The sequence below is a fragment of the Phyllobates terribilis genome, unplaced genomic scaffold, assembly GCF_046119375.1.
Source record: "Phyllobates terribilis strain yellow unplaced genomic scaffold, ASM4611937v1 Scaffold_9__5_contigs__length_417890890, whole genome shotgun sequence".
Taxonomy (NCBI): Eukaryota; Metazoa; Chordata; class Amphibia; order Anura; family Dendrobatidae; genus Phyllobates; species Phyllobates terribilis.
The window spans coordinates 370,866,481-370,891,913 of NW_027362769.1; the positions used below are offsets into that span (position 1 = coordinate 370,866,481).

At 50.7% G+C, this 25,433-nt stretch overlaps 1 protein-coding gene across 2 annotated transcripts; it reads right to left on the minus strand.

Moving 5' to 3' along the window:
* Positions 1–2,019: 2,019 nt before the first annotated feature.
* Positions 2,020–18,392, minus strand: ASB8 (ankyrin repeat and SOCS box containing 8). 2 transcript variants are annotated; one of them, XM_073648285.1, is made up of 4 exons: positions 18,274–18,392; positions 12,537–12,644; positions 11,425–11,529; positions 2,020–2,974 (listed from the first exon to the last, which is right to left on the minus strand). In XM_073648285.1, the coding sequence occupies exons 2-4, from the start codon at positions 12,639–12,641 to the stop codon at positions 2,342–2,344; spliced, it is 843 nt and encodes a 280-aa protein (XP_073504386.1). In that variant the 5' UTR covers positions 12,642–12,644; positions 18,274–18,392; the 3' UTR covers positions 2,020–2,341. The 2 variants fall into 2 exon arrangements, with proteins under 2 accessions (XP_073504386.1, XP_073504387.1); XM_073648286.1 differs by lacking the exon at positions 18,274–18,392 and adding an exon at positions 16,681–17,031 and having other exon boundaries at positions 12,537–12,647.
* Between the last annotated feature and the right edge of the window lie 7,041 nt (positions 18,393–25,433).

Sequence of the window (25,433 nt, forward strand, 5' to 3'; positions counted from 1 at the left end):
TACTTATTTCCCACGGATTCTGCATGGAAAAGTTGAGGATTAGCCCGTTATGACGGTGGGGGGCTTAGTCTTGTACAGGTAGTGCAAACTGCAAATCCCCGGCCAGCCTTAGATTTTTACCACGTTGGATTTTAAGGGTCAAAAATCCATATTACCTGTTAATACGCCGAAGGAACATACGATGCTCAGGTATGGGGGCGATGTACGTGTGCAGTGCAATACGACGGAGTCTGAATATTCCCAACAGAAGGAAAACCCTGCACATTCTAGACAGCCACCAGCTTTATCCCAAGATGTGCGTGGTACGAGGGGTTAATTCTGCAGCCAGTCAGTCACCAAGAGTCTCATCTTGGAAGTTCGCACTTACTCTGCCCTACATACAGTATCTCCAACCCTTGGTTCATTTAACCTCTGCTGAGCTGGAAGACGGGGAAGAATGGGAACCCGAGTGAGTGACAGGCGCATCCTCCTGGCTCAGGGAGTCTCTGTAAAGGTCAATGGAGAGGGTGGAGTAATGTGGTAAAAGGAGGGATATCGCCCATAGGGACAATCTGTTATTGTCTACAAAATCCCTTTAACTCTTTCAGCACAAGAGGACGATCATGACGGAGGCCGGAGCGCCAGTTACTGGGCCGATAACGTTCCCTGTAACAATCCGACTTCACTTTTATGTAGCCAGAAGCCGGTGATACTTGCATTTTCCATGTTCATTACCCAATTTACTTAAACCTAACGAATATTTTTATTAGCTGCCCCTATAGGCACCATACATGCATTTTTTTTTGCAAATTTTTTAACCCAATACCTGCGTCCTGCGCTATCATCTCCAAGAGAAACGATGCTGCATTTCAATTATTGCTCACAAGGACGGTGCTAAAAGGAGTGGAGTGGTTTTTTTTGCCTTTTTTTTTTAACTGGAAAGAGCGCCACTCTTTCTTTAGAGGCGACATATGGTACTACAGCTCCATTGCAATTCTATATTCAGCCAATACATTTTACGAAACTTAATTTTATAGCAGCCGGATGCACAGTCCGGACACAAAGCGATTTCTGCTCTTGGGAATATATTTCCATACTATTTAAAAGAGGTTTTTCCATTTCGCAAAGTGATAATGCCAGGATCGTCCGTCACTTTATGATTAGTGGGGCCCCCACTGATCCGGAGAATGAAGGGGCACGCCGCATTCTTGTTACTATTATTTTTTTTCCCCCGATCACTCAGCTGTGCAGGGTGCAAACGGCAGATCACTGTGTGACCGGGTGGTTAGGAGCGGCACCGTGCAGGGATGTACTAAAACAGCCTTGCGTGCCCTTCATTCTTAAAGGGGTAGTAAGGCCTTAGGATACAACTATGCTATCACTCTATGCAACTGCAGACTTGAATCCTCACACCACGCGCACTGCGAGGATTCTCTGGTGCCGGGATAGAGAGATCGCAAGTATGTGAATTGCATATGTCCGGCCACAATCACACTAGACTTTATCCGGCCTCGCTCAATACACTTGCATTGAGCAAGGCCGTGCATGTCTAGTCGACATGTGACCACCCACGTGTATGCAAATCAAATACTTGCGGTCAAGTTCCTGCCGCCAGCACCGGAGAATCCTCACAACGCAGTGTGCATGAAGTAACTGCAGACTTGTACCCCAAGGCTGGATAATCCCTTTAAGGATCCCATGTACATTAGATAAAAGTCTTCCGAACCTGCCGGTTTCTGTGGGACCATCATATGTGTATGGAGGCCTCCCGACTCTCTGCAAATGGATGATGCTGGGGGAGAGAAGGATCGGGCAGAAGGGATGTGTATGGGAGCTGTGAGAGACAGCCGTCTCGTGCGTATGACCAGCTCTGGGAGAGACAGCCGTCTTATAGGTATGGCCAGCTCTGGGAGAGACAGCCGTCTTATAGGTATGGCCAGCTCTGGGACCACTGATGGACATAATGTGGATTTTTGGGAATCCTCAGATCATCCTGCTTTACTAATCAGATTTCTTGAATGATAAAACCAAGGAGAACACTTTTTAGGTCGCGCAGACATCACTCTTCTTTAATCTGCTTTTACGACTCCTAAGAATAATATAAAAAAAAATCTGATGGCAACGAAATCACATCCCCCATCGTCCTGTTCCAAAACCCAGTAAGTCTGAGAGCTATGTGGAGAATGACGTCTTCCCAAGTGATCCAGGTAGATCTTTCATCACAGGAGATGATCCAGGTTCTCTATAAGGCATCACAAATACTACAGATGACCCCACGTATAGGAGTGATGGCTGCCGGATACACTGGGAGAACACCCGGGGGGGACGACAATATGGGAGAGCGGAGGTCTTTTCCTGTCCTTCAGTGCAGCAGGAGAACGTAGTCCTGTATAGATTTAGGAATAGGCAGCTCAGCCACCACCTGGGATAGCTGGCAGTCCCCAAGGCTGCCCCTCACCGCTCGCCTTGCCAAAGCTTTCAAAGTGCCGGGGAAGGAGCACAGTTGGAGCAGCCGCTGACCTAGCTGGGTATCCCGGGTGGCCTCGGGGGGGATCCCTCCTTCTCTTCGCAGCCTGAGGGTGCCACAAGCTCTGTGCAGCAGTTCGAGGCATTCCTCCTCCCTCTCGCCACCCAGTCCTCGACCCATCAGTATTGCCAGCCGCCCTGCCGGGTACTGACCCTTGAGGTTGGCGGTGTCGGGCCACGCCCCGTATTCCAGGAGCAGCCGCACGCTCTCTAGGTTGCCTTTCATTACCGCCCAGCTCAGGGGGGTGTCCTGGTTGTAGTCTCTGGCATTAGCATTCGCGCCCCCCTCTAGTAATGCCTGCACACAGCCGTCCATGTTTTTGAAGGCTGCCCAGTGTAATGGAGCGTCCTGATTCCCATCTGGGGCATTCGGGTCAGCGCCGTATTCCAGGAGAATCTCCACGCAGGTCTCGTCCTTCTCTGCTGCGTAGTGCAGGGCCGTGCGCTGGTAGCCATCAAGGGTGTTCACCTGCGGGGCACAGAGACGGTCATGAACTCGATGTAACAAATACTCACAGCTGAGGATCTGTGTGATGAACCTGTAGCCGCCATCTTGGTAATGATAAATCATATCCAGGGATGGCCACACTTCAGCAGCCCCCACCCTTGGGACCTTCTGTTAAAACGTCAACTAGATAGTTTCCCCCCATCCAGGCTCCTGTAAGATAAGAAGCCTACTTAACACTTGAATGCTAGGAGCTTCAAAGACTTCGAGAGGAAACACAGCCAGCAGGGGGGGGTGCTTCGTCTATCTGTACCTGACCATTTGTCCCATAGGACTAGTTTCTTTGTCTGTCACAAGCATGGAGGCATAAGATATAGAAACATGAAAAGCACACGCATGTTGCATGGGATGGGCCAATAAAAAAATATCACGGCGTCCCGGAGCCATTGCGCACACAAGCCTCCGCGGTAGACGTTTGTACGTGCTCTGGAAGACAAGATATAGCGCTGAGCCATTCCTGAGGACCGTATGGTATCATAATTGATATCAAAAGGTCGGTTACGGCGGCCCGAATCCATGGGAACCCCTGGGGGTATCCTGAGACCATCCCAGAAGAAGTTATTGGGTTCCATAGAATTTGGGCTTCTGATCGAAGTTAGACCTGAGGGTGGAGACTGAGCCAGCTGACCTCACCAGCAGTGGGCGGGCCGGGGCAGGTAAGATAGCAGGACAGACAAGAGACAAGTCAGTCTTGACCCAAGAGTGGTGTGCTGAACATCTGAGCACCAGCTGAGGCCACCAAGGGGAGGAGCAGTTTGACCATGCGGTGGTAGGCCTCAGCCTGTAACAAAGAACCGTGCCTGCGATCGCAGAATCCTCTCCCTGCGTCACAAGAAAATCAAGAAACCGGTAACTGATATGCTGTGGTGATTCTGTGTGTTGTATTCCATTGTTGTATAGTTTAGCCTGACCTTATACCTGTGTATATTTAGTTGTATATCGTGTATCTAGTGTATTATTATAATCAATTACCTCAAGTAATTGTGGGCCTGCCTTTTATTCTGCATAACGAACGCACGTCCGTGTGAGCTCGGCTCAAGCCAAAACGCTACCCAGGGTTGGTTCCTGACCCGATATAGGCCCATTCACGGACTGGGCGTATATCTAAAATAGGGACTGGTGGCAGCATACCAACTGGGGATTGGGGAAGGCTGGTAGTGACGGTCGGAGGTTCAGATATATATATTCCTGGCGCGGCCAAGGAAGATATATATACCGCCCTCACTACAGAGGGCCCCGATACCCAGTAGGTTACAGGACAGTCTCCCTGGCGACCGCTTATCCTAGGTGCAGTTCCTTGACTGACCTGAGGCTAAGAGGGCGCTAGCGAGTTGTGCTGTGTAGTGACGTTACGGTTTAGTGACGTTGAAGGGATAACACACTACCGTGTTCCCTGCGCTGGTTGCAGCTACCTGGCACTACTTTCTCTAGGTGCAGTACCTTGACTGACCTGAGAGGTAGGGGGCGCCAGAGAGCTGCACCCACCGGCCGGCTTTCACCACATTGGTGGCAGAGCGGTGGGATTGCAGAATAATAGTGTTGTGGGACCCCTACTCCCAGGCACTAAAGACTGCCAGTGGTAACTTCCACTGCTGGAGTCTTAAGGTCAGCCCAACGTTAGACGGTCAGGCTAAAAGTATAACAAGGTGTGTGCAAACTCAGGGTTGCAGCGGTGTCGGTTACCAAGATGGCAGACGGCACCAGGAGCAAGACCCTGCAGGAGGCTAATGCTACGGTCCGTGTGGCAGGAGGGGAGGACATTGTTACTCATGGCGAGGAGGAGTCCAGCCCGGGCACCTCAGGGAGCCAGTCCCCAGTATACGGTCCCGCAGTGGGCTGCCCACCACCTACCCAGCCCAGCCTGTCCAGATCACAAGCCCTTTTACAAGCGGCTATGGCAAGTCTCCAGTCTCATGGCGATGCCGTCTACAAAACCCTCCTGGCAGCATCAGAGAAGGCAGCGGAGGAGGAGCGTGCAGAGCGGGCTGCGGAGCGGGCTGCGGAGCGTGAAGCTGCAGAGCGCCGGGAGGCTGCGGAGCGTGAAGCTGCAGAGCGCCGGGAGGTTGCGGAGCGTGCAGAGCGAGCTGCGGAGCGCCAGCACCAACTGGACCTGGCCCAGCGGGGGCTTCCGCTAGAGCAACCAACCCATCAGGAGACCAAGTCGTCCAAAGTCCGAGCTGAGGACTTCCCTCTACTGGAGAAGGATGGGGACCTGGACTCCTTTCTGGTGGCATTTGAACGGACCTGTCTTCAGCACCATCTGGCCCGGGATCAGTGGGCCAGATACCTGACCCCCCGTTTGAGGGGTAAGTCCCTGGATGCCTTGGGGGACTTACCTGCCGGGGAGGTACAGAACTACGACTGCATCAAGCGGGCCCTGATCCGGCAGTACAACCTCACTCCCGAGTCGTACCGCCAGAAGTTCCGGAGCCTGCTGCGTGGCCCCAAGGACACCTGGACCGATCATATGCGGGCGCTGTTGAGAGCCGCAGAGCACTGGACCTCGGGTCTAGCGCTTACTACCCGCCAGGAGGTCCAGGAACTGTTCGTCACGGAGCAGTTCTTGTGGAACTGCCCAGAGGACCTCCGACAGTTCCTCCGTGACCGAAAACCAACAGGGGCTTCTGCTACAGCCGCCCTGGCAGACGAGTATGCCAATAACAGGGCGCCTGAGCTGAAGAAGTCTGCCAGCAGCACCTGGAGAGGGGGTAAGCCCAGTCATGCCCCTGTTTCCCCGGCCCCTAGAACACAAGGGGTGTATCCCCCTGTTGCCCTCTCCAGGCAAGGACCAGACGTAAGACGTTGTCATCTATGCAACAAACCAGGACACTTTAGGGCTGAGTGTCCCCAGCGCCAAAAGACCCCATCCCAGTCCCAGAGAGCGCCCAATGTTTTGTGTGTGGGAGGGGGTGGTGGTAGGTCCCTGGACAACATCCAACCCGTCACCATAGGCCGTTCTGCGGTCATGGGACTGCGGGACACGGGCGCTGAACGAACACTGGTACGGCCTGAGGTGGTGTCCCCCCAGGACTTGGTACCAGGAAAGACTCTTTCCGTCTCCGGGGTTGGAGGCGTGGAGCCGGCACTTCCCGTTGCCATGGTGTATTTGGACTGGGGTGCCGGAAGGGGGATGCGGGAGGTGGGAGTAACGCCAAATATTCCCGCAAATGTTTTATTAGGGACCGACTTGGGGCGTCTTGTATCGCAGTATGTACCCTCTGAACCCCCAAGTTCGGCCCCCCAAGAGTGTATTGATTTGTCTGCTGCTAATGCCAACCATGTTGTATGTAGTGTGCGTCCTGCTGAGGAGGAGGGAGTGAAACCTGAGGGTAACACCTGCACAGACACAACACAAACAGGGTTAGTGAAAGCAGGTGGGGAGTGTGGGGATGCCCGCAGAGGTGCTCAGCCGGCGTGCCGTGACCTCTTGTCCTCCGGTGAGGGAGGGGGCGGGCAGGATTCTGTAGAGGGAAGCTCAGGGATGGAGAGGGGGGCAGCTACCGGCAGTGTAGGGCTCCCAGGGGTATCCAGGCTGCTGAGTATAGGCCCACTGCAGGGGGAGGAACAGGCCATGGGGGGTGGGGGTGTCCCAAGAGAGGAGCCGCCAGGTAAGACCCCAGGGCAGGAGTTCCCCACATCAGAGATGTCCAAAGGCCTAGGAAGCCTGCCTGATCGGGCGGCTTGGTCAGAAACAGAGGGGAAGCGGGCACTACCCACGGTCACAGCGGTCATAGCCGCTGTCACCAGGAGTGGGAGCGCCGGAGCCCAAGGAGCCTTGCAGAGGTCCGACGGCTTCCCCACTTCTGACCAAGTGTCTGCCGGGTCAGACAGCGGCCAGGTGACATGCCCGGAGGGGCTGACGGAGGATGTGGCAGTTTCGTCGATTCTGGCCACATCAAGTCAGGAATTTCAGGCTGCGTTGGAAGCAGACGACAGCCTGAAAGCTCTCAAGGAACAGGCGGCACAGCCTCCCATGGAGTCAGACTGCGAGCGTGTGGTCTGGGACCAGGGACGGCTGTACCGGGTAACGGTCCAGCAGGGTTCACCGGAGGCGTGGCCCAGGGACCGACAGTTAGTGGTACCCTATCCGTTCAGGGCGGAATTGTTGCGGATCGCACACGAGATTCCGATGGCCGGACACCTAGGGATCGCTAAAACCAAGGCCAGGATAGCTCAGCATTTCTACTGGCCTGGGATGGGAGCCGCGGTGGGTGCCTACTGCCGTTCGTGTGACACCTGTCAGAGGGTGGGGAAGGCGGGGCCGCGCCCCAAAGCCCCACTGGTAACTCTGCCAATCATCGAAGAGCCTTTCTCGAGGGTCGCTGTGGATCTTATTGGACCTCTGTCCACTCCCAGCCACTCCGGGAAATGCTTCATACTCACGGTAGTGGACTATGCCACCCGGTACCCGGAAGCGGTAGCTTTGTCGTCCATTCGGGCCGACAAGGTGGCTACCGCCTTACTGGAGATCTTCTCCAGAGTGGGTTTCCCCCAAGAAATGCTCACCGACCGAGGGACCCAGTTCATGTCGCGGCTGATGGAGTCCCTCTGTAAGCAAATGCAGGTGCAACATCTGGTGGCCAGCCCGTATCACCCACAGACTAATGGCCTGTGTGAGCGGTTCAATGGCACCTTAAAGCAGATGCTTAAGATGTTGGTCGACTCCCACGGGAGAGACTGGGAGCGTTACCTCCCACACCTCCTATTTGCTTACCGGGAGGTTCCGCAGGCCTCAACGGGGTTCTCCCCCTTTGAGCTCCTGTACGGGCGACGGGTACGGGGCCCCCTGGCTCTGGTGAAGGAAGCATGGGAAGGGGATTTGGCCACCCCCGAGGTGTCGGTCATCGAGTATGTCGTGCGCCACCGGGACAGGATGATGGCCTTGGCAAAGCTGGTGCAGGACAATATGGCCCAGGCCCAGGCCGACCAGAAGCGGTGGTACGACCAGAATGCTTGTGAGAGGACCTACCAGGTGGGTCAAAAGGTGTGGGTACTGGTCCCCGTACCACAGAACAAGCTTCAGGCAGCCTGGGAAGGTCCCTACTTCGTGCACCAGAAACTCAACGCCGTCACCTATCTGGTCACCCTGGATCACGCCCGTGGAAGGAGGAAGGCCTTCCACGTGAACATGATGAAGGCTCATCATGAGCGGGAAGCGACTGCCCACCCAGTGTGCAACCTTCCCGAGGAAGGAGAGGTAGAAACCCTCCTGGATCTGCTCACCCAAGCCAAGGCGGGTGGGTCCATCGAGGATGTGGGGGTTGGCCACCAGCTCACGGAGGACCAACGGTCCCAGCTGGGGACCACCCTGCACCCCTTCCGGGGGCTGTTCAGCAGCCTGCCCGGAAGGACTGAGATGGCTGTCCACGACGTGGACACTGGCGATCACCCGCCGATCCGGCGTTCAGCATATCGGGTCTCTTTCGAGGTGCAGGGAAACATGCGCCAAGAGATAGACGAGATGCTGAAGCTGGGGGTGATCCAGGCATCCAGCAGCGCGTGGGCCTCGCCTGTAGTCCTCGTACCAAAGAAGGACCGAACTACACGGTTCTGCGTGGACTACCGGGGGCTCAACGCTGTAACGGCCACCGATGCGTTCCCCATACCACGCATCGATGACCTGCTCGATCGGATGGCCGGGGCTAAGTACCTGACCATCATGGATCTGAGCCGGGGGTACTGGCAGATTCCTCTGACCCCCGCGGCAAGGGAACGCTCTGCCTTTATCACCCCTTTTGGACTGTACGAGTCCACAGTGATGCCATTCGGCATGAAGAATGCCCCTGCCACTTTTCAGCGGATGGTCAATACGCTGCTTGAGGGACTTGAAGGGTACGCGGCTGCGTACTTGGACGATATTGCAGTCTTCAGTCCCACTTGGGAAGATCACCTAGAGCACCTGCGGCAGGTGCTCGGTCGGATCCACCGGGCAGGCTTGACCATCAAGCCGGAAAAGTGCCAGCTGGGCATGAGTGAGGTCCTCTACCTGGGTCACCGGGTAGGCGGGGGGGTTCTGAAGCCAGAACCGGGGAAAGTGGATGCCATCGCATCCTGGCCCACTCCTAGGACCAAAAAGCAGGTGATGTCCTTCTTGGGGACCGCCGGGTACTATAGGAGGTTCGTCCCACACTATAGCACCCTGGCCAAGCCCCTGACGGACCTCACCAAGAAGAAGCTGCCCGTCGCAGTCGACTGGACAGTCGCCTGCGAGACAGCTTTCGGGGCACTCAAGGCCGCCCTAAGTAGCTCCCCTGTACTGCAAGCTGCCGACTTCGACCGGCCGTTTGTGGTACAGACCGACGCCAGTGACTTTGGCCTCGGTGCTGTGCTAAGTCAGGTCAACACGACAGGCCAGGAACATCCTGTCTTGTACCTGAGCAGGAAGCTACTGCCCCGGGAGGTGGCTTACTCCACGGTGGAAAAAGAATGCCTGGCAATTGTATGGGCCCTGCAGCGTCTGCAGCCCTACTTGTACGGGAGCCATTTCACCGTGGAGACGGACCACAACCCCCTCAGCTGGTTACACACGGTCTCTGGGTCGAATGGCAGGTTGCTACGCTGGAGCCTCGCTCTCCAGCAGTACCACTTCTCCATTCGCCACAGAAGAGGCCGTGACCACGGTAACGCTGACGGGTTATCCCGGCAAGGGGAGGGTGCAGAAGGACGCACGGGGGAACACAGGAATGTGCTACCCCCTCGCGCCCTCGTATAGGGGGAGGTGTGATGAACCTGTAGCCGCCATCTTGGTAATGATAAATCATATCCAGGGATGGCCACACTTCAGCAGCCCCCACCCTTGGGACCTTCTGTTAAAACGTCAACTAGATAGTTTCCCCCCATCCAGGCTCCTGTAAGATAAGAAGCCTACTTAACACTTGAATGCTAGGAGCTTCAAAGACTTCGAGAGGAAACACAGCCAGCAGGGGGGGGTGCTTCGTCTATCTGTACCTGACCATTTGTCCCATAGGACTAGTTTCTTTGTCTGTCACAAGCATGGAGGCATAAGATATAGAAACATGAAAAGCACACGCATGTTGCATGGGATGGGCCAATAAAAAAATATCACGGCGTCCCGGAGCCATTGCGCACACAAGCCTCCGCGGTAGACGTTTGTACGTGCTCTGGAAGACAAGATATAGCGCTGAGCCATTCCTGAGGACCGTATGGTATCATAATTGATATCAAAAGGTCGGTTACGGCGGCCCGAATCCATGGGAACCCCTGGGGGTATCCTGAGACCATCCCAGAAGAAGTTATTGGGTTCCATAGAATTTGGGCTTCTGATCGAAGTTAGACCTGAGGGTGGAGACTGAGCCAGCTGACCTCACCAGCAGTGGGCGGGACGGGGCAGGTAAGATAGCAGGACAGACAAGAGACAAGTCAGTCTTGACCCAAGAGTGGTGTGCTGAACATCTGAGCACCAGCTGAGGCCACCAAGGGGAGGAGCAGTTTGACCATGCGGTGGTAGGCCTCAGCCTGTAACAAAGAACCGTGCCTGCGATCGCAGAATCCTCTCCCTGCGTCACAAGAAAATCAAGAAACCGGTAACTGATATGCTGTGGTGATTCTGTGTGTTGTATTCCATTGTTGTATAGTTTAGCCTGACCTTATACCTGTGTATATTTAGTTGTATATCGTGTATCTAGTGTATTATTATAATCAATTACCTCAAGTAATTGTGGGCCTGCCTTTTATTCTGCATAACGAACGCACGTCCGTGTGAGCTCGGCTCAAGCCAAAAACGCTACCCAGGGTTGGTTCCTGACCCGATATAGGCCCATTCACGGACTGGGCGTATATCTAAAATAGGGACTGGTGGCAGCATACCAACTGGGGATTGGGGAAGGCTGGTAGTGACGGTCGGAGGTTCAGATATATATATTCCTGGCGCGGCCAAGGAAGATATATATACCGCCCTCACTACAGAGGGCCCCGATACCCAGTAGGTTACAGGACAGTCTCCCTGGCGACCGCTTATCCTAGGTGCAGTTCCTTGACTGACCTGAGGCTAAGAGGGCGCTAGCGAGTTGTGCTGTGTAGTGACGTTACGGTTTAGTGACGTTGAAGGGATAACACACTACCGTGTTCCCTGCGCTGGTTGCAGCTACCTGGCACTACTTTCTCTAGGTGCAGTACCTTGACTGACCTGAGAGGTAGGGGGCGCCAGAGAGCTGCACCCACCGGCCGGCTTTCATCACAATCTGCTTCAGTGTGTCCGGTCTATATAATCCTCCATGAGCTAATGAATCGGCACAGGTAACGTATCTGCCTGGATTAGCTCAGAAAGGATTGTGCACACTGGATGCGACTGTAGCAAACCTTCAGCTCTGAAATATTATTCGTTTTTAAAGTCACAGGAAACAGAACTAGGATTAGACATAAAACCGGGATCTCCTTTTAATAAAGCCACTGACGTTCGCTCCGTTCTCCAGAAGCAGCTCCACGCAGTCGGCATCACACACCATGCAGGCGCTGTGCAGGGGCATCAGGGTGTCATGAGGACCATTGACGTCGGCCCCCTGTAGACGGAGAAAAAAAGAAAGGGTCAAAGTTATTAAGAACATATGTTTTATAGATGGTCGACTGGAAAGTGACTGCGTCTATGTAGAGAATGGGGGCGGTTCCTGCGTCTATGTAGAGAATGGGGGGCGGTTCCTGCGTCTATGTAGAGAATGGGGGGCGGTTCCTGCGTCTATGTAGAGAATGGGGGGCGGTTCCTGCGTCTATGTAGAGAATGGGGGGCGGTTCCTGCGTCTATGTAGAGAATGGGGGGCGGTTCCTGCGTCTATGTAGAGAATGGGGGGCGGTTCCTGCGTCTATGTAGAGAATGGGGGGCGGTTCCTGCGTCTATGTAGAGAATGGGGGGCGGTTCCTGCGTCTATGTAGAGAATGGGGGGCGGTTCCTGCGTCTATGTAGAGAATGGGGGGCGGTTCCTGCGTCTATGTAGAGAATGGGGGGCGGTTCCTGCGTCTATGTAGAGAATGGGGGGCGGTTCCTGCGTCTATGTAGAGAATGGGGGGCGGTTCCTGCGTCTATGTAGAGAATGGGGGGAGTTCCTGCGTCTATGTAGAGAATGGGGGGCGGTTCCTGCGTCTATGTAGAGAATGGGAGGCGGTTCCTGCGTCTATGTAGAGAATGGGAGGCGGTTCCTGCGTCTATGTAGAGAATGGGGGCGGTTCCTGCGTCTATGTAGAGAATGGGGGCGGTTCCTGCGTCTATGTAGAGAATGGGGGGCGGTTCCTGCGTCTATGTAGAGAATGGGGGCGGTTCCTGCGTCTATGTAGAGAATAGGGGGCGGTTCCTGCGTCTATGTAGAGAATGGGGGGCGGTTCCTGCGTCTATGTAGAGAATGGGGGCGGTTCCTGCGTCTATGTAGAGAATAGGGGGCGGTTCCTGCGTCTATGTAGAGAATGGGGGGCGGTTCCTGCGTCTATGTAGAGAATGGGGGCGGTTCCTGCGTCTATGAAGAGAATGGGGGGCGGTTCCTGCGTCTATGTAGAGAATGGGGGTTTATCAAACACTTACCTTGCGGATAAGGGACTCTACGGTGTCTCCGGGAAGAGAGCGGATGGAGGAGATGGCGCGGATCAGCCTCTCCGACAAGGAGCACTTTCTGTACATGTGAAGCATGGCCTGAGAGAAAACATATACGGCACAAAAGGGTTAATTTGCCTGTCTTGGGAAAGCTGGGTGACCACCATTGTCACTTCTGAGGATTTCTTGCAGAATTACACAGAACCCAGCTTTCCAAAAAATCAGATCACCAGTAAATATTATTTAGGTTCAGATCTGGTGCCGTGTGCCAGCACAGGATGACGGGTACGAATGATGCAGACCGGTCCCGTTCTTGGCCCGCTCTCCCCTTTTTTCGCACGCTCCCCGGAGGAGGGATAGCGGAGCTACTCGCTCTCTGCCTGCACTTGCCCTCGGGGGCAGCCTCCCTGCCTCTGGCACTCGGCGGGCACATGAGACGGGGCCGAGGCGATGCCTCCCAGGGCTGCTTTTAATGGATGAAGAGCAGAGAGCGTCTCCTTCCATTAATTCTTCCTCGGATGGGATGAAATATTCAGCAGGAGCTCGGGAAGAGGAGGAGGAGGAGGGGGACATGGCACCGGGCTCCCTCGTAGGCAAAAAAAGAGCTCTGCCAAATCCTGACACGTGGCGAATATTAGGGGAGACTTTAACCAGTTTGTTGCTGGGGGGGGTGAGGAACAGCTGCAGATTGCTAATCCCATAGTGCACGACGTGGCAGCACTGGGAGCGACGCGATAACGCGCAGCAGCTGGAAACTGTCACAAATGGGCCATTTACTGAACGCTCAAAACTTTTTGCCGTATTTCACTCCCCTAAGAAATGTTTGGCACGTGAGACACAAACAAGGAAGAAGTGCCGCCGAGCAGACGCTGCTCATGTGTGTGTGCGGGGAGCGAGATCTGTGTCACCAGCACCAGAGATAAATAGGAGAATATGGGCACAATTATCACGTCTGTTTCCCCTCCGCGGTCCGGCAGTGGCGGCCACACTTGTGCAGATACCCCGTGTTAGGTCTAGACTATAGGACCATGCATTGGTTGCACCTGCACAGTGGCGCCCTCTTCTGGCCAGGTGAAATGTTATACCATCGTGGGTGACGTTTCTCTGCAAAAAAAATCCTGCGATCAGAACAGAAACACAATAGAAATCACTGGGGGTCCGGTGATCAGCAAGTTATCCCCTTTTTGCATGGATAACTTGCAAGGGCACAGCTACAGGAGGATTTAGATAAATTGGGGAGTTGGGCCAAAAAATGGCAAATGGGGTTCAATGCCGATAAATGTAAAGTCATGCACATGGGAAAGAAAAACAGCAGTCACCCATACATATTAAATGGGAAACCGTTGGGGAAATCTGACATGGAGAAGGACCTGAGCGTCTTGGTTAATAGCAAATTAAATTGGAGTGCCCAGTGTCAGGCAGCAGCTGCGGAGGCAAATAGAGTCATGGCATGCATCAGAAGAGGAATAGGGGCATATGATGAGAACATTGTTCTTCCTCTGTATAAAGCGCTGGTAAGGCCGCACTTAGAATATTGTGCACCGTTCTGGGCTCCGGTACTCAGGAAAGACATATTGGAGCTAGAGAGGGTACAAAGGAGGGCGACTAAGGTAATAAAGGGAATGGAGGGACTAGAATACCCAGAGAGGTTGTCAAAATTAGGCCTATTTACGTTGGAAAAGAGAAGGCTTAGGGGAGACCTCATAAACATGTATAAATACATCAGGGGGCAGTACAGAGATCTCTCCCATGACCTGTTTATACCAAGGATGGTGACAAAGACGAGGGGGCACACTATGCGTCTGGAGGAAAGGAGGTTCCTGCACCAGCACAGAAGGGGATTCTTTACGGTCAGAGCCGTGAGACTCTGGAACTCTCTGGGAGAGGAAGTGGTGATGTCCAACTCACTTAATGAGTTCAAGAGAGGCCTGGACGCCTTTCTTGAGAACAATAAGATTACATCTTATGCTTAGTGATAATTAATTAATCCAGGGATTTAATCTGACTGCCAGATTGGTGTCGGGAAGTGAATTTTTCCTCAATGATGTAAATTGGCCTATACCGCATGGTTTTTTTTTGCCTTCCCCTGGATCAACGCTGCGGAATAGCTGCAGTGCACAAGAAATAGGCTGAACTGGATGGACGCTTGTCTTTTTTCGGCCTTATAAACTACTAGATGGTGGCCTGATTCTAATGCATCGGGTATTCTAGAATATGTATGCGGCTGACCGGGCACAATCAGCAGAAAGTTGTTTAAATTTAGCGCCAAAATCGCTGATTGGTCGCGGCCGGCAACCGCGACTAATCAGCAAAACGGTGTTTAAATTTGGCGGCAATATCGGTGATTGGTCTCGGCCGACCGGGCGCAATCAGCACAGCGGCGTTCAAATTTGCCGGCCATCTAGCCGATTGGTCACGGCCGGCCACCGCGACCAATCAGCGTCGTATTAGTGTGGGCCCGGGAGCGGCGCTGCTTGTGCGGCTCCGTATTAGCGAGGACCTGGGAGCGGCGCTGCCTGTGCGGCTCCTTCTGCTGCGAGAAGCTGGGAGATGAGCGGCTGCTCGCAGCAGAAGCATCCCGACCGGCGGCGCCGCTCCCCGGTCCTCCGTTCACACTTGCTGTCGGGAGATCAGCGGGCCAAGCCGCTGATCTTCCGACGTTAGCCGCATGGAGGTCAGCGGCGCCGGTCGAGGTAGTTGTGCTGCTAGCGCCGCTCATCTCCCCACTGCATCGCCGCTGACCTCCGTCCGCCAGATGAGCCGCTAACGGCCGCCATCTTTTTTCAGAAATCCTGCGGCACTGATTGGCCGCTGCCGGACCAATGAGCGATGCGGGATTTCCAGGACAGACAGACGGGATAAGACAATTATATAGTAGATGTAACTATGCAAGTCTGTGAATAACCCTTTAATTGCCAAGAGAAAAAATGGAGTTGAACACGATTAACAAATGCAACTTTTATCTTCAGCTGCCCCCATAAAAAACACATGTAAAGTGACCCTAAAAAATCAGAAACTAACAGTAACTCCGCAGCCCTCTATGAGTGCTAATGTCATATGAAAAATCAACAGTGACACCTAGTGGAGAAAAAAGCAGTACTGCAACTTGGTGGAGAAATGTAGTACTGTATACAGAAATCAAGTGACACCTGGTGGAAAAAAAGCAGTACTGCATAGAGAAATCAACAGTACCACCTGGTGGAAAAAAAGCAGTACTGCATAGAGAAATCAACTACCACCTGGTGGAAAAAAAGCAGTACTTAGAGAAATCAACAGTACCACCTGGCGGAAAAAAAGCAGTACTGCATAGAGAAATCAACAGTACCACCTGGTGGAAAAAAAGCAGTACTGCATAGAGAAATCAACAGTGCCACTTGGTGGAGAAAATAAGTAATGCATACAGAAATCAACAGTGCCACTTGGTGGAGAAAATAAGTAATGCATACAGAAATCAACAGTGCCACTTGGTGGAGAAAAGCAGTACTGCATACAGAAATCAACAGTGCCACTTGGTGGAGAAAATACATACTGCATACAGAAATACACAATTCCACTTCCCCCAAAACCCTCTCATGATCCCAATATTTTCATCTTTCATAAGTCTTGCCTTTTGCAGGGCACCGACTATTTCAGCTCTCCATGGTTACATGTCAATGTCCCTATTTAACCCGTTCCCGCCACAAGTATCCCCCCCCCCCAAGCTTTTTTTCTCTCCCTTCCCAAGAGCCTTTTTTTTATTTATCTCTCCACATAGTCATACGGGGGCTTGTTTTTTGAGGAGACAAGTTTTCATTTTTAATGACATCGTTCAGTTTATCATAAAATGTACTGAAAAACAGAAAAGAAATTCCAAGTGAGGTCAAATTAAAAAAAAAAAAAAAAAAAAAAAAAACAAAACACACCCCAAAGCCCAACCATTTCTCCATTGGATTTGAGGTTTGTTTTTACACCTTTGTAGAAACTTTTTTCTAGGGGTTAGAACCAACTTTCTCGGTATTTTCTTTGCCAAAAAAAAAGGCTTCAGTCCTAATATTATAAGAGACATAACTACTTTTTATTTTTTATTTCTCCGTCAGTAGAGTTATATCAAGGCTTGGTTTTTTTTTGCAGGACAATGTTGATTTTCTCGTTAATATTTTGGGTCCATACAACTTTCTGATCTGTTTTTTTTTCCCATTTTATTTGGGAGGAGAAATGACCAGGAGACAGCGAATCTGACACTATTTTTTTTTCCCGTTTCGGCGCACATCATATGGGATCATTATATTTTATTATTTTGGGCAATATCAGTATGGGATTTTATTTTTAAGATCTCGCCATTGTCATTTTTGGAAAAGGGGTGATCTGCTATGACCACCCATCAGCGCCACATATTTGTGACATGGAAATGTGGTGGGGGCAATACTGCATTATACAGCTGACAGCAGCGGCCAGAGCTCGCTCTGATCTCTACTGATCCGTCACCAGATAACACAATACAAAGGGTATTCATTATTACATAGATTCCTTTAGACCTGAGGAGGCTGGTGTGTTTACTTTGAAAATTCAAGTGAGAATGGCTGATAATTCCTCTTACTAAAATGAACATATTTAGGAGTACTCATAAAAGATAACTTCAGGGGCTGTCGGGTATTTTAACATTGATGGCACTAGCGAGCCACAGCACTAAATAGTACAATCAAAGAGAGGTTCTAGACCCTAAGTACAAAAATAAAAATAAATATATAATTTTTTTTATTATATATATATATATATATATATATATATATATATATATATATATATATATATATATATATATATATATATATATATATATATATATTGAATGACCCCCCCCCCCCACCTTCTTTTCTTTTTCCCCATATAGAGTAAAACAAAAAAATATTTGGTATACGTGTCCATAAAAGTCCACTTTAAATATAGGATTTTGTTAATTGCCTTTTTTTTTTTTTTTTAAATAGACACTCCCACGGTAAAAAATAACCTCAAAACAAATCAAAAAATACCCCAAAATGGTACCAAAATACTACAGCTCATCATGCGCAAAAAATAAACCCAAAAAACAAGAGCTGAAAAAAATAAAGGCCGGGAAAATAACGTCCAATTTTTGTATTTCAATATTTTTTTTAGGCTACTAAAATAGCTAAAAAAAAACAACAAACAAAAAAAACACCACACAAGTTCGGTAACGCCGAAATCGCAATTAATTAATTCATTTTACCGCACGCTGAATGGCATAAAAGTAAACAATACATTTTTTAAAAAATGTTTTTTTCCCATCATTTCTTTCCATTTAGAATTTTTTTCCCAATTTTTCAGCATATTTGATGGTAAAATAAAAGGCGTCAATCTGAATTACAACTCGTCCTAAAAAAAAAAAAAAAAAATCCCCCGGACAGAAATGGGGACGGAAATTTTTTGTAAAAAAAAAATAAATAAGTAGGAAAAAAAAATAATTAAAAATAATAATATCAATTGACAGTGGGGAGAAGGGGTTAATGCATTCCAATCGGGCTGTGAATGGTGCAGATCGCACGACAAAAAGTTATTAAGGCACCAACTACACATAATACCCTGCAAACAGCACAGGGGACCATAGAAGAGGCCGGAACGAGCCGCCATCACGTCCCTGCTGTGATAACGACACCTCTGGGGCTTTAGACCACGACTCCCATCATACTGAGCACAGACGGGACCCCCGACGGTAACACAGACCCCAACTCACCTATCGAACAATGCTAGTGGGCAGCACAGGGCGCTGACACTGTGGACGCGGGTTCAGCCAATCAGGAGTCTGCACTCTTGGACTGATAGCCGGGCGAACCAATGAATGAACGAAGACTTAGGTGAAGAAGGCGTGACGTAAAATGTGTATTTTAGTTTTACTTTTTTGGTCAAGGCGGAACACCGTACGTCGCCATATTTAGTATTGGCAATTGTTCGACACGATTGTAATAGGTTTTGCTACATTACTTGGGTATTTTTTATGCTCTATATTGATCTAGTACGTGTAACTGAAAGTGGCATCAAAGGGCGACACAGCTGTGAGAACACCATGGCGCTGAAAAGTAAGTGACGCTATTCCCTGTAACAACCAATCAGATCACTTCTTCCAATTTCAAGCTGTCTAGAGTAATATGTAACCGGAATTCTGATTGGTTGCTATGGGCAACAGCTCCATTTTTCTTCTTACTTTGCATTTTGTTTGGCTAGTTTATAATACAAAAAAAGAGGATATTATCGGTAGTTACTCATCTCTAATCTGCACCAGTGCTTATAGATGTGAGGGTCCAAGTCTGCTGCTGCCCCCATAGATTAGGCGGCAAACTATGAGGTAAATATGTCTGTTGCATTGTTTTGGGGGCTTCTATATCTGGCATATTGTTATGGGGGCTTTTATATATGAGGCACATTGTTATGGAGGCTTCTATATCAAACACATTGGTATGGGGTCTTCTATATCAGGCACATTGTTATGGGGGCTTCTATATCAAGCACATTGGTATGGGGGCTTCTATATCAAGCACATTGGTATGGGGGCTTCTATATCAAGCACATTGGTATGGGGGCTTCTATATCAGGCACATTGTTATGGGGACTTCTATATTAGGCACATTGTTATGGGGGCTTCTATATCAGGCACGTTGTTATGGGGGCTCCTATATCAGGCACATTGTTATGGGGGCTCCTATATCAGGCACATTGTTATGGGGGCTTCGATATCAGGCACATTGTTATGGGGGCTTCAATATCAGGCACATTGTTATGGGGGCTTCAATATCAGGCACATTGTTATGGGGGCTTATATAATTGGCACATTGTTATGGGGGGCTTTTATTTTGGAGTTTACATGGACTCTCGATCTGATATGAACTTTCTGGTGTGAAAACTTACTACAACATAGACATAATAACACCAAAAAAAGGGAGTTTTTCAAATAGGATAAAAAAATGTGTAATAAACTTTATTAACAATTAATTTAAGCAAGACAATACATATAAAAAGAGACATAGACCGGAGGCTTAGGAAAATAGCAGCAGGGCACTGGCCAGACCAGGGAGAGCTTCAGAGATCACATAATATAAGTGCTGACAAAAAGCGGCAGGCATAAATAACATAAGCGATTCAAACATTTAGCATGGCACCTTAATGAATATATAATGTCATAAATACGTATTAGCCATGGTAAATTGTAATGCAGTCACTTGTAGCTCAAGTTGATGTCAGCAATGGTAACAACAGCATGAAATCAATGAAAATAACAAAGCTTACCCTGGGTGGCGACAGTGCCTGGAAAATAGAGTATGAACCGCTTCCCAACACGCGTTTCGCATGTAGTATGGACGGCTTTATCAAGGGAAGGTAAACTAGTGTGGCAAAAGGACCTTAAAATACCCAGGTGGGCGGTCACGTGGTGCACCACATGACCAACGAACCACCAATGGCATCGGGTGTACGGCCACCGCGACCAATCAGCAGAGCGGGGTTTACATTTGGCGCCAATCTCGCGGATTGGTCGCGGTCGGCTGTCATCCGCGACCAATCAGCAGAGCGTTGGCAACATTATGGGGCAAAAACGCATCTTGATATAATGAATACAAGATATGTATATATGCAGCACATGTCAGGCACAAAAATAAAATAACACAATATATACATAAAACAGGTAGACTGTGAGGTATGATGAATAGGTAGCTGCATATCTTTGAGACGAAAGGACGAACCTGGGCAAATATGGACCGTGAAGAAAAAAAACATAAGTACAAATATTAGTAAGCACAGATGGCACCACACAAATATTAAAAAAAAAAGAGTAAAATAGCTGCTGGCACAACACCAAAAAGTCTCAAGTTGAGACAATGATACAGTATAGTTAGGAAAGAAAACGTAGGTGGCTAATCATAAAAATGAAGCAAAGCTAAGGGTCTCATTTAGTCCCTTTGTGGACAACGTGTCCAGTGTGACTATCCACTTCGTTTCGCGCTGGGCCAAGATACGTTTAACATTACCGCCCCTTGCCCCAAGGTGGACCACATCAATACCCCGGATAGAAAGTGATGAAGGGTTACAGTCATGAAAGTAACGAAAATGCCGGGGAAGAGTTTTTAACTCAGAGGGATCAGTCACTGACCTGGCTGCAGCAATGTCCATAACGTGCTCCCGAACTCTGACTCTGAGTTCCCTAGATGTAAGGCCAACATAGATAAGTGAACAATCACAAGTGGCATAATAAATTACATTAGTGGAACTGCAGGAGACACGGTATTGCCCCATAATGTTGCCACTATTGATTGTGTATTCTTTCCTACCTGGCATCTTGAGTGCGTGCACCCGGCGCGGCCACGTCCCTGGCTGCAGCACCCGACGTTTTCCCCTCTGTGACCGGAAGTGACCGCTCCCGGAAGTGACCGCCGTGCAGCTGCTGCGGAAACTGTCCGGCTCCGTGCGCACGCGCCGTACACCCGATGCCATTGGTGGTTCGTTGGTCACGTGGTGCACCACGTGACCGCCCACCTGGGTATTTTAAGGTCCTTTTGCCACACTAGTTTACCTTCCCTTGATAAAGCCGTCCATACTACACGCGAAACGCGTGTTGGGAAGCGGTTCATACTCTATTTTCCAGGCACTGTCGCCACCCAGGGTAAGCTTTGTTATTTTCATTGATTTCATGCTGTTGATACCATTGCTGACATCAACTTGAGCTACAAGTGACTGCATTACAATTTACCATGGCTAATACGTATTTATGACATTACTAGATGGTGGCCCGATTCTAACGCATCGGGTATTCTAGAATAGGTATGCGGCCGACCGGGCGCAAGCAGCAGAGCGGTGTTTACATTTGGCGCCAAAATCGCTGATTGGTCGAGGCCGGCAACCGCGACCAATCAGCAAAGCGGTGTTAAAATTTGGCGCCTATATCGCAGATTGGTCGCGACTAATCAGAGCGGGGTTTAAATTTGGCGCCAATAATGCTGATTGGTCGCGGCCAGCGAACGCGACCCATCAGCAGAGCGGTGTTTAAATTTGGCGCCAATATCACTGATTGGTCACGGCCGGTGGTTGTGACTAATCAGCAGAGCAAGGTTTAAATTTGGCGCCAATACTGCTGATTGGTCGTGGCCGGCCACCGCGACCAATCAGCGGAGCGGGGTTTACATTTGGCGCCAATCTCGCCGATTGGTCGCGGTCGGCTGTCATCCGCGACCAATCAGCAGAGCGTTGTTTAAATTTGGCACCAAAATTGCTGATTGGTCGCGGCCGGCCACCGCGACCAATCAGCGGAGCGGGGTTTACATTTGGCGCCAATCTCGCCGATTGGTCGCGGTCGGCTGTCATCCGCGACCAATCAGCAAAGCGTTGTTTAAATTTGGCGCCAAGCTCGCTGATTGGTCATGGACGCCAGACGCGACCAATCAGCAGAGCGGTGTTTAACTTTAGCGCCAAGATCACTGATTGGTCGCGGGCGGAGAGCGCGACCAATCAGCGAATCGTATTGGTGAGGACCGGGGAGCGGAATCGTATTGGTGAGGACCGGGGAGCGCCGCTGCCTGTGCGGATACTTCCGCTGCGAGAAGCCGGGACATGAGCGACTGCTCGCAGCAGAAGTATCCCGACCCGCAGCGCCGCTCCCCGATCCTCCCTTGACACGCTAGCCGCTGATGTCCCCACAGTATCCGCATGCTGTTACAAAGGTCCGGACATTTGTGTTAAAAATCGCTGATTGGTCGCTGGCGCTGCCCGCGACCAATCACCGATTTTGGCGCCACATTTAAATAGCGTCCGCGACCAATCAGTACAGCGGTGTTTAAATGTGGAGCCAAGATCGGTGATTGGTTGCGGCCGATATTTAAATTTGGCGCCCAAATCGGTGATTGGTCGCGGGCAGCGTCCGCGACCAATCAGCACAGTAGTGTTGAACTTTTGCGGCAAGATCAGTGATTGGTCGCGGGCCAAGACCGCGACCAATCACCGATTTGGGTGCAACATTTGGTCGCGGATGCTATTTAATCAGCACAGCGGTGTTTAAATGTGGCGCCAAGATCGGTGATTGGTCGCGGCCGATATTTAAATGTGGCGGCCAAATCGGTGATTGTTCGCGGGCAGCGCCAGCGACCAATCAGCGATTTTTAACACAAATGTCCGGACCTTTGTAACACCATGCGGATACTGTGGGGACATCAGCGGCTAGGGTGTCGAGGGAGGACCGGGGAGCGGCGCTGCGGGTCGGGATACTTCTGCTGCGAGCGCCCGCTCATGTCCCGGGTTTTCGCAGCGGAAGTATCCACACAGGCAGCGCCGCTGACATCCATGCGGCTAGGGCGTGAAGGGACGACCGGGGAGCGGCGCTGACATCCAATTGGTCGCGGCCGCTATTTAAATGTGACGCACAAATCGGTGATTGGTCGCGGTCTTGGCCCGCGACCAATCACTGATCTTGCCGCAAAAGTTAAACACTACTGTGCTGATTGCTCGCGGACGCTGCCCGCGACCAATCACCGATTTGGGCGCCAAATTTAAATATCGGTGATTGGTCGCGCCCGGCGTCGGCGACCAATCAGCACAGCGGTGTTTAAATGTGGAGCCAAGATCGGTGATTGGTTGCGGCCGATATTTAAATGTGGCACCCAAATCGGTGATTGGTCGCGGGCAGGGTCCGCGACCAATCAGCACAGCGGTGTTTAACTTTTGCGGTAAGATCAGTGATTGGTCGGGTCCGAAGACCGCGACCAATCATCGAATCGTCTTGGTGCGGATCGGGGAGCGGCGCTGCCTGTGCGGGTACTTCCGCTGTGAGAACCCGGGACATGAGCGGGCGCTCGCAGCAGAAGTATCCCGACCCGCAGCGCCGCTCCCCGGTCCTCCCTTCCGCCGGCGGTCGGGGTCCTTCCGCTGCTACCGGCCGGGAGATGAGCGCCTCGCGCCGCTCATCTCCCGGCTGCATCTCCGTCCCTCAGATGGGTTCGGCGGTCGAGGTCCTTCTGCTGGTACCGGCCGGGAGATGAGCGCCTCGCACCGATCATCTCCCGGCTGCATCACCGCTGAGCTCCGTCCCGCAGATGAGCCGCTAACGGCCGCCATCTTTTTTCAGAAATCCCGCGGCGCTGATTGGCCGCTGCCGGACCAATGAGCGACGCGGGAATTCCAGGACAGACAGATAGACAGACAGACAGACAGACGGGATAAGACGATTATATATATAGATATATTCATTAAGGTGCCATGCTAAATGTTTGAATTGCTTATGTTCTTTGTGCCTGCCGCTTTTTGTCAGCACTTATATTATGTGATCTCTGAAGCTCTCCGTAGCCTGGCCAGTGCCCTGCTGCTATTTTCCTAACCCTCCGGTCCACGTCTCTTTTTATATGTATTGTCTTGCTTAAATTAATTGTTAATAAAGTTTATTACACATTTTTTTTATCCTATTTGAAAAACTCCCTTTTTTTTGGTCTTATACATGTCTTTGGAGTTTTGTGCTTATAGCTGCACACAGCCAGTGGCACCGATTGTGTGTTTCTAAGCAATATGCCTTCGGGATTTTTTGTTGCAACATAGACATAATGATGGTCTTCCCTCTCTTTCATGTCTCACCTCCGGCCTCTCCGTTCCTCACCGTCACCCATCAGGTCCTCACTGCATCTCCAGATCGCCGCTTCTCACGCTGCGCATTTAAGGTCTCTGTGTACAACTTGGCGTCATGACTAGAGATGAGCGGTGTTCGACTAGAACTGTTCGCCAATCTCAAATTCGAGCTGTTTTGGGCGGTGTTCGAGTCGTTCGACGAACGCAAACGATTTGCAAAAAATTCGGCTGTTCGAGGTTATGTTCAATAACTGTTCGTGCACCATGTCCTGCATGTCTGGCGCTGTTTAGAGCACCAATCATGCAGGGATTGTCTGCCACTCACTGTAATGTCACAGCCATGGTGGTTGTGGCATTACAGTGGCTGCCCAAATCGATGGGAACAGTGCTCACAGTGAAACATGAAAAGCCGGCAATTCAGCAGCGGCATACACCGGTTCCCGACAATTTAGAACAGAAAGAATAGAGTATCACACATAGATTAGATAGATAGAAACATGTCAGTCACATATATAAGAAGTACAGTAACAGTGTTGGTTACTGTACTTGTCATTTAGTGTACAGAGCTTATTTGTACCTGGCCGGACACAACAATATAGGGAAGCCCTTTTTTTAAAAAATTATTTCATGAATTTCATGAAATAATTTAAAAAAAAAATACGCGGGGCTTCGCCCTATTTTTGTTGTCCAGCCAGTTGCATCTAGGCAGTTGGGGGCTGGAATACGCAGCGCAGGGAGGCCCAAGCTTTCTGGGCCCCCCCCCGCTGCAAATTGCAGTCCGCAGCCACCCCAGAAAATAAAATGGCGCGTTCATAGAAGAGCCATCTTCTGGCGCTGTACCCAACTCATCCAGGGCCCTGATGCGGTGGCTCACTGGGTAATAATGGGGTTAGGGCCAGCTAGGCATTATCAGCTGGCCCTAAGCCCGAAATTCATGGGGTCACGCCAATATTAGACATGACCGCCATGAATTTCTAGTAAAGTATTTAAAAAAACACAACACCCAGAATAAAGTCCTTTAATTGAAATAAACACACAATTTTTTAATGTTCTAAATTAAACCATACTTGCCATCACGCCCATTCCAGCTGAAGCCAACGATCTCCTGCAATAAAAGTAAAATAATAAAGCAGCCTCATCCTTACCTTTCCATGGTTCCCACGACAGCTTCAGCTCTGCTACATTGACATGACAGGCTGGATCGCAGCCGAAAGCTGCCATCCAGCTTGCCACGCCACAGACACTGAGAAGCGCAGGCATGCTTGCGCTCCTCAGTGTCTCGCTGTGACGGCATCCAGATGA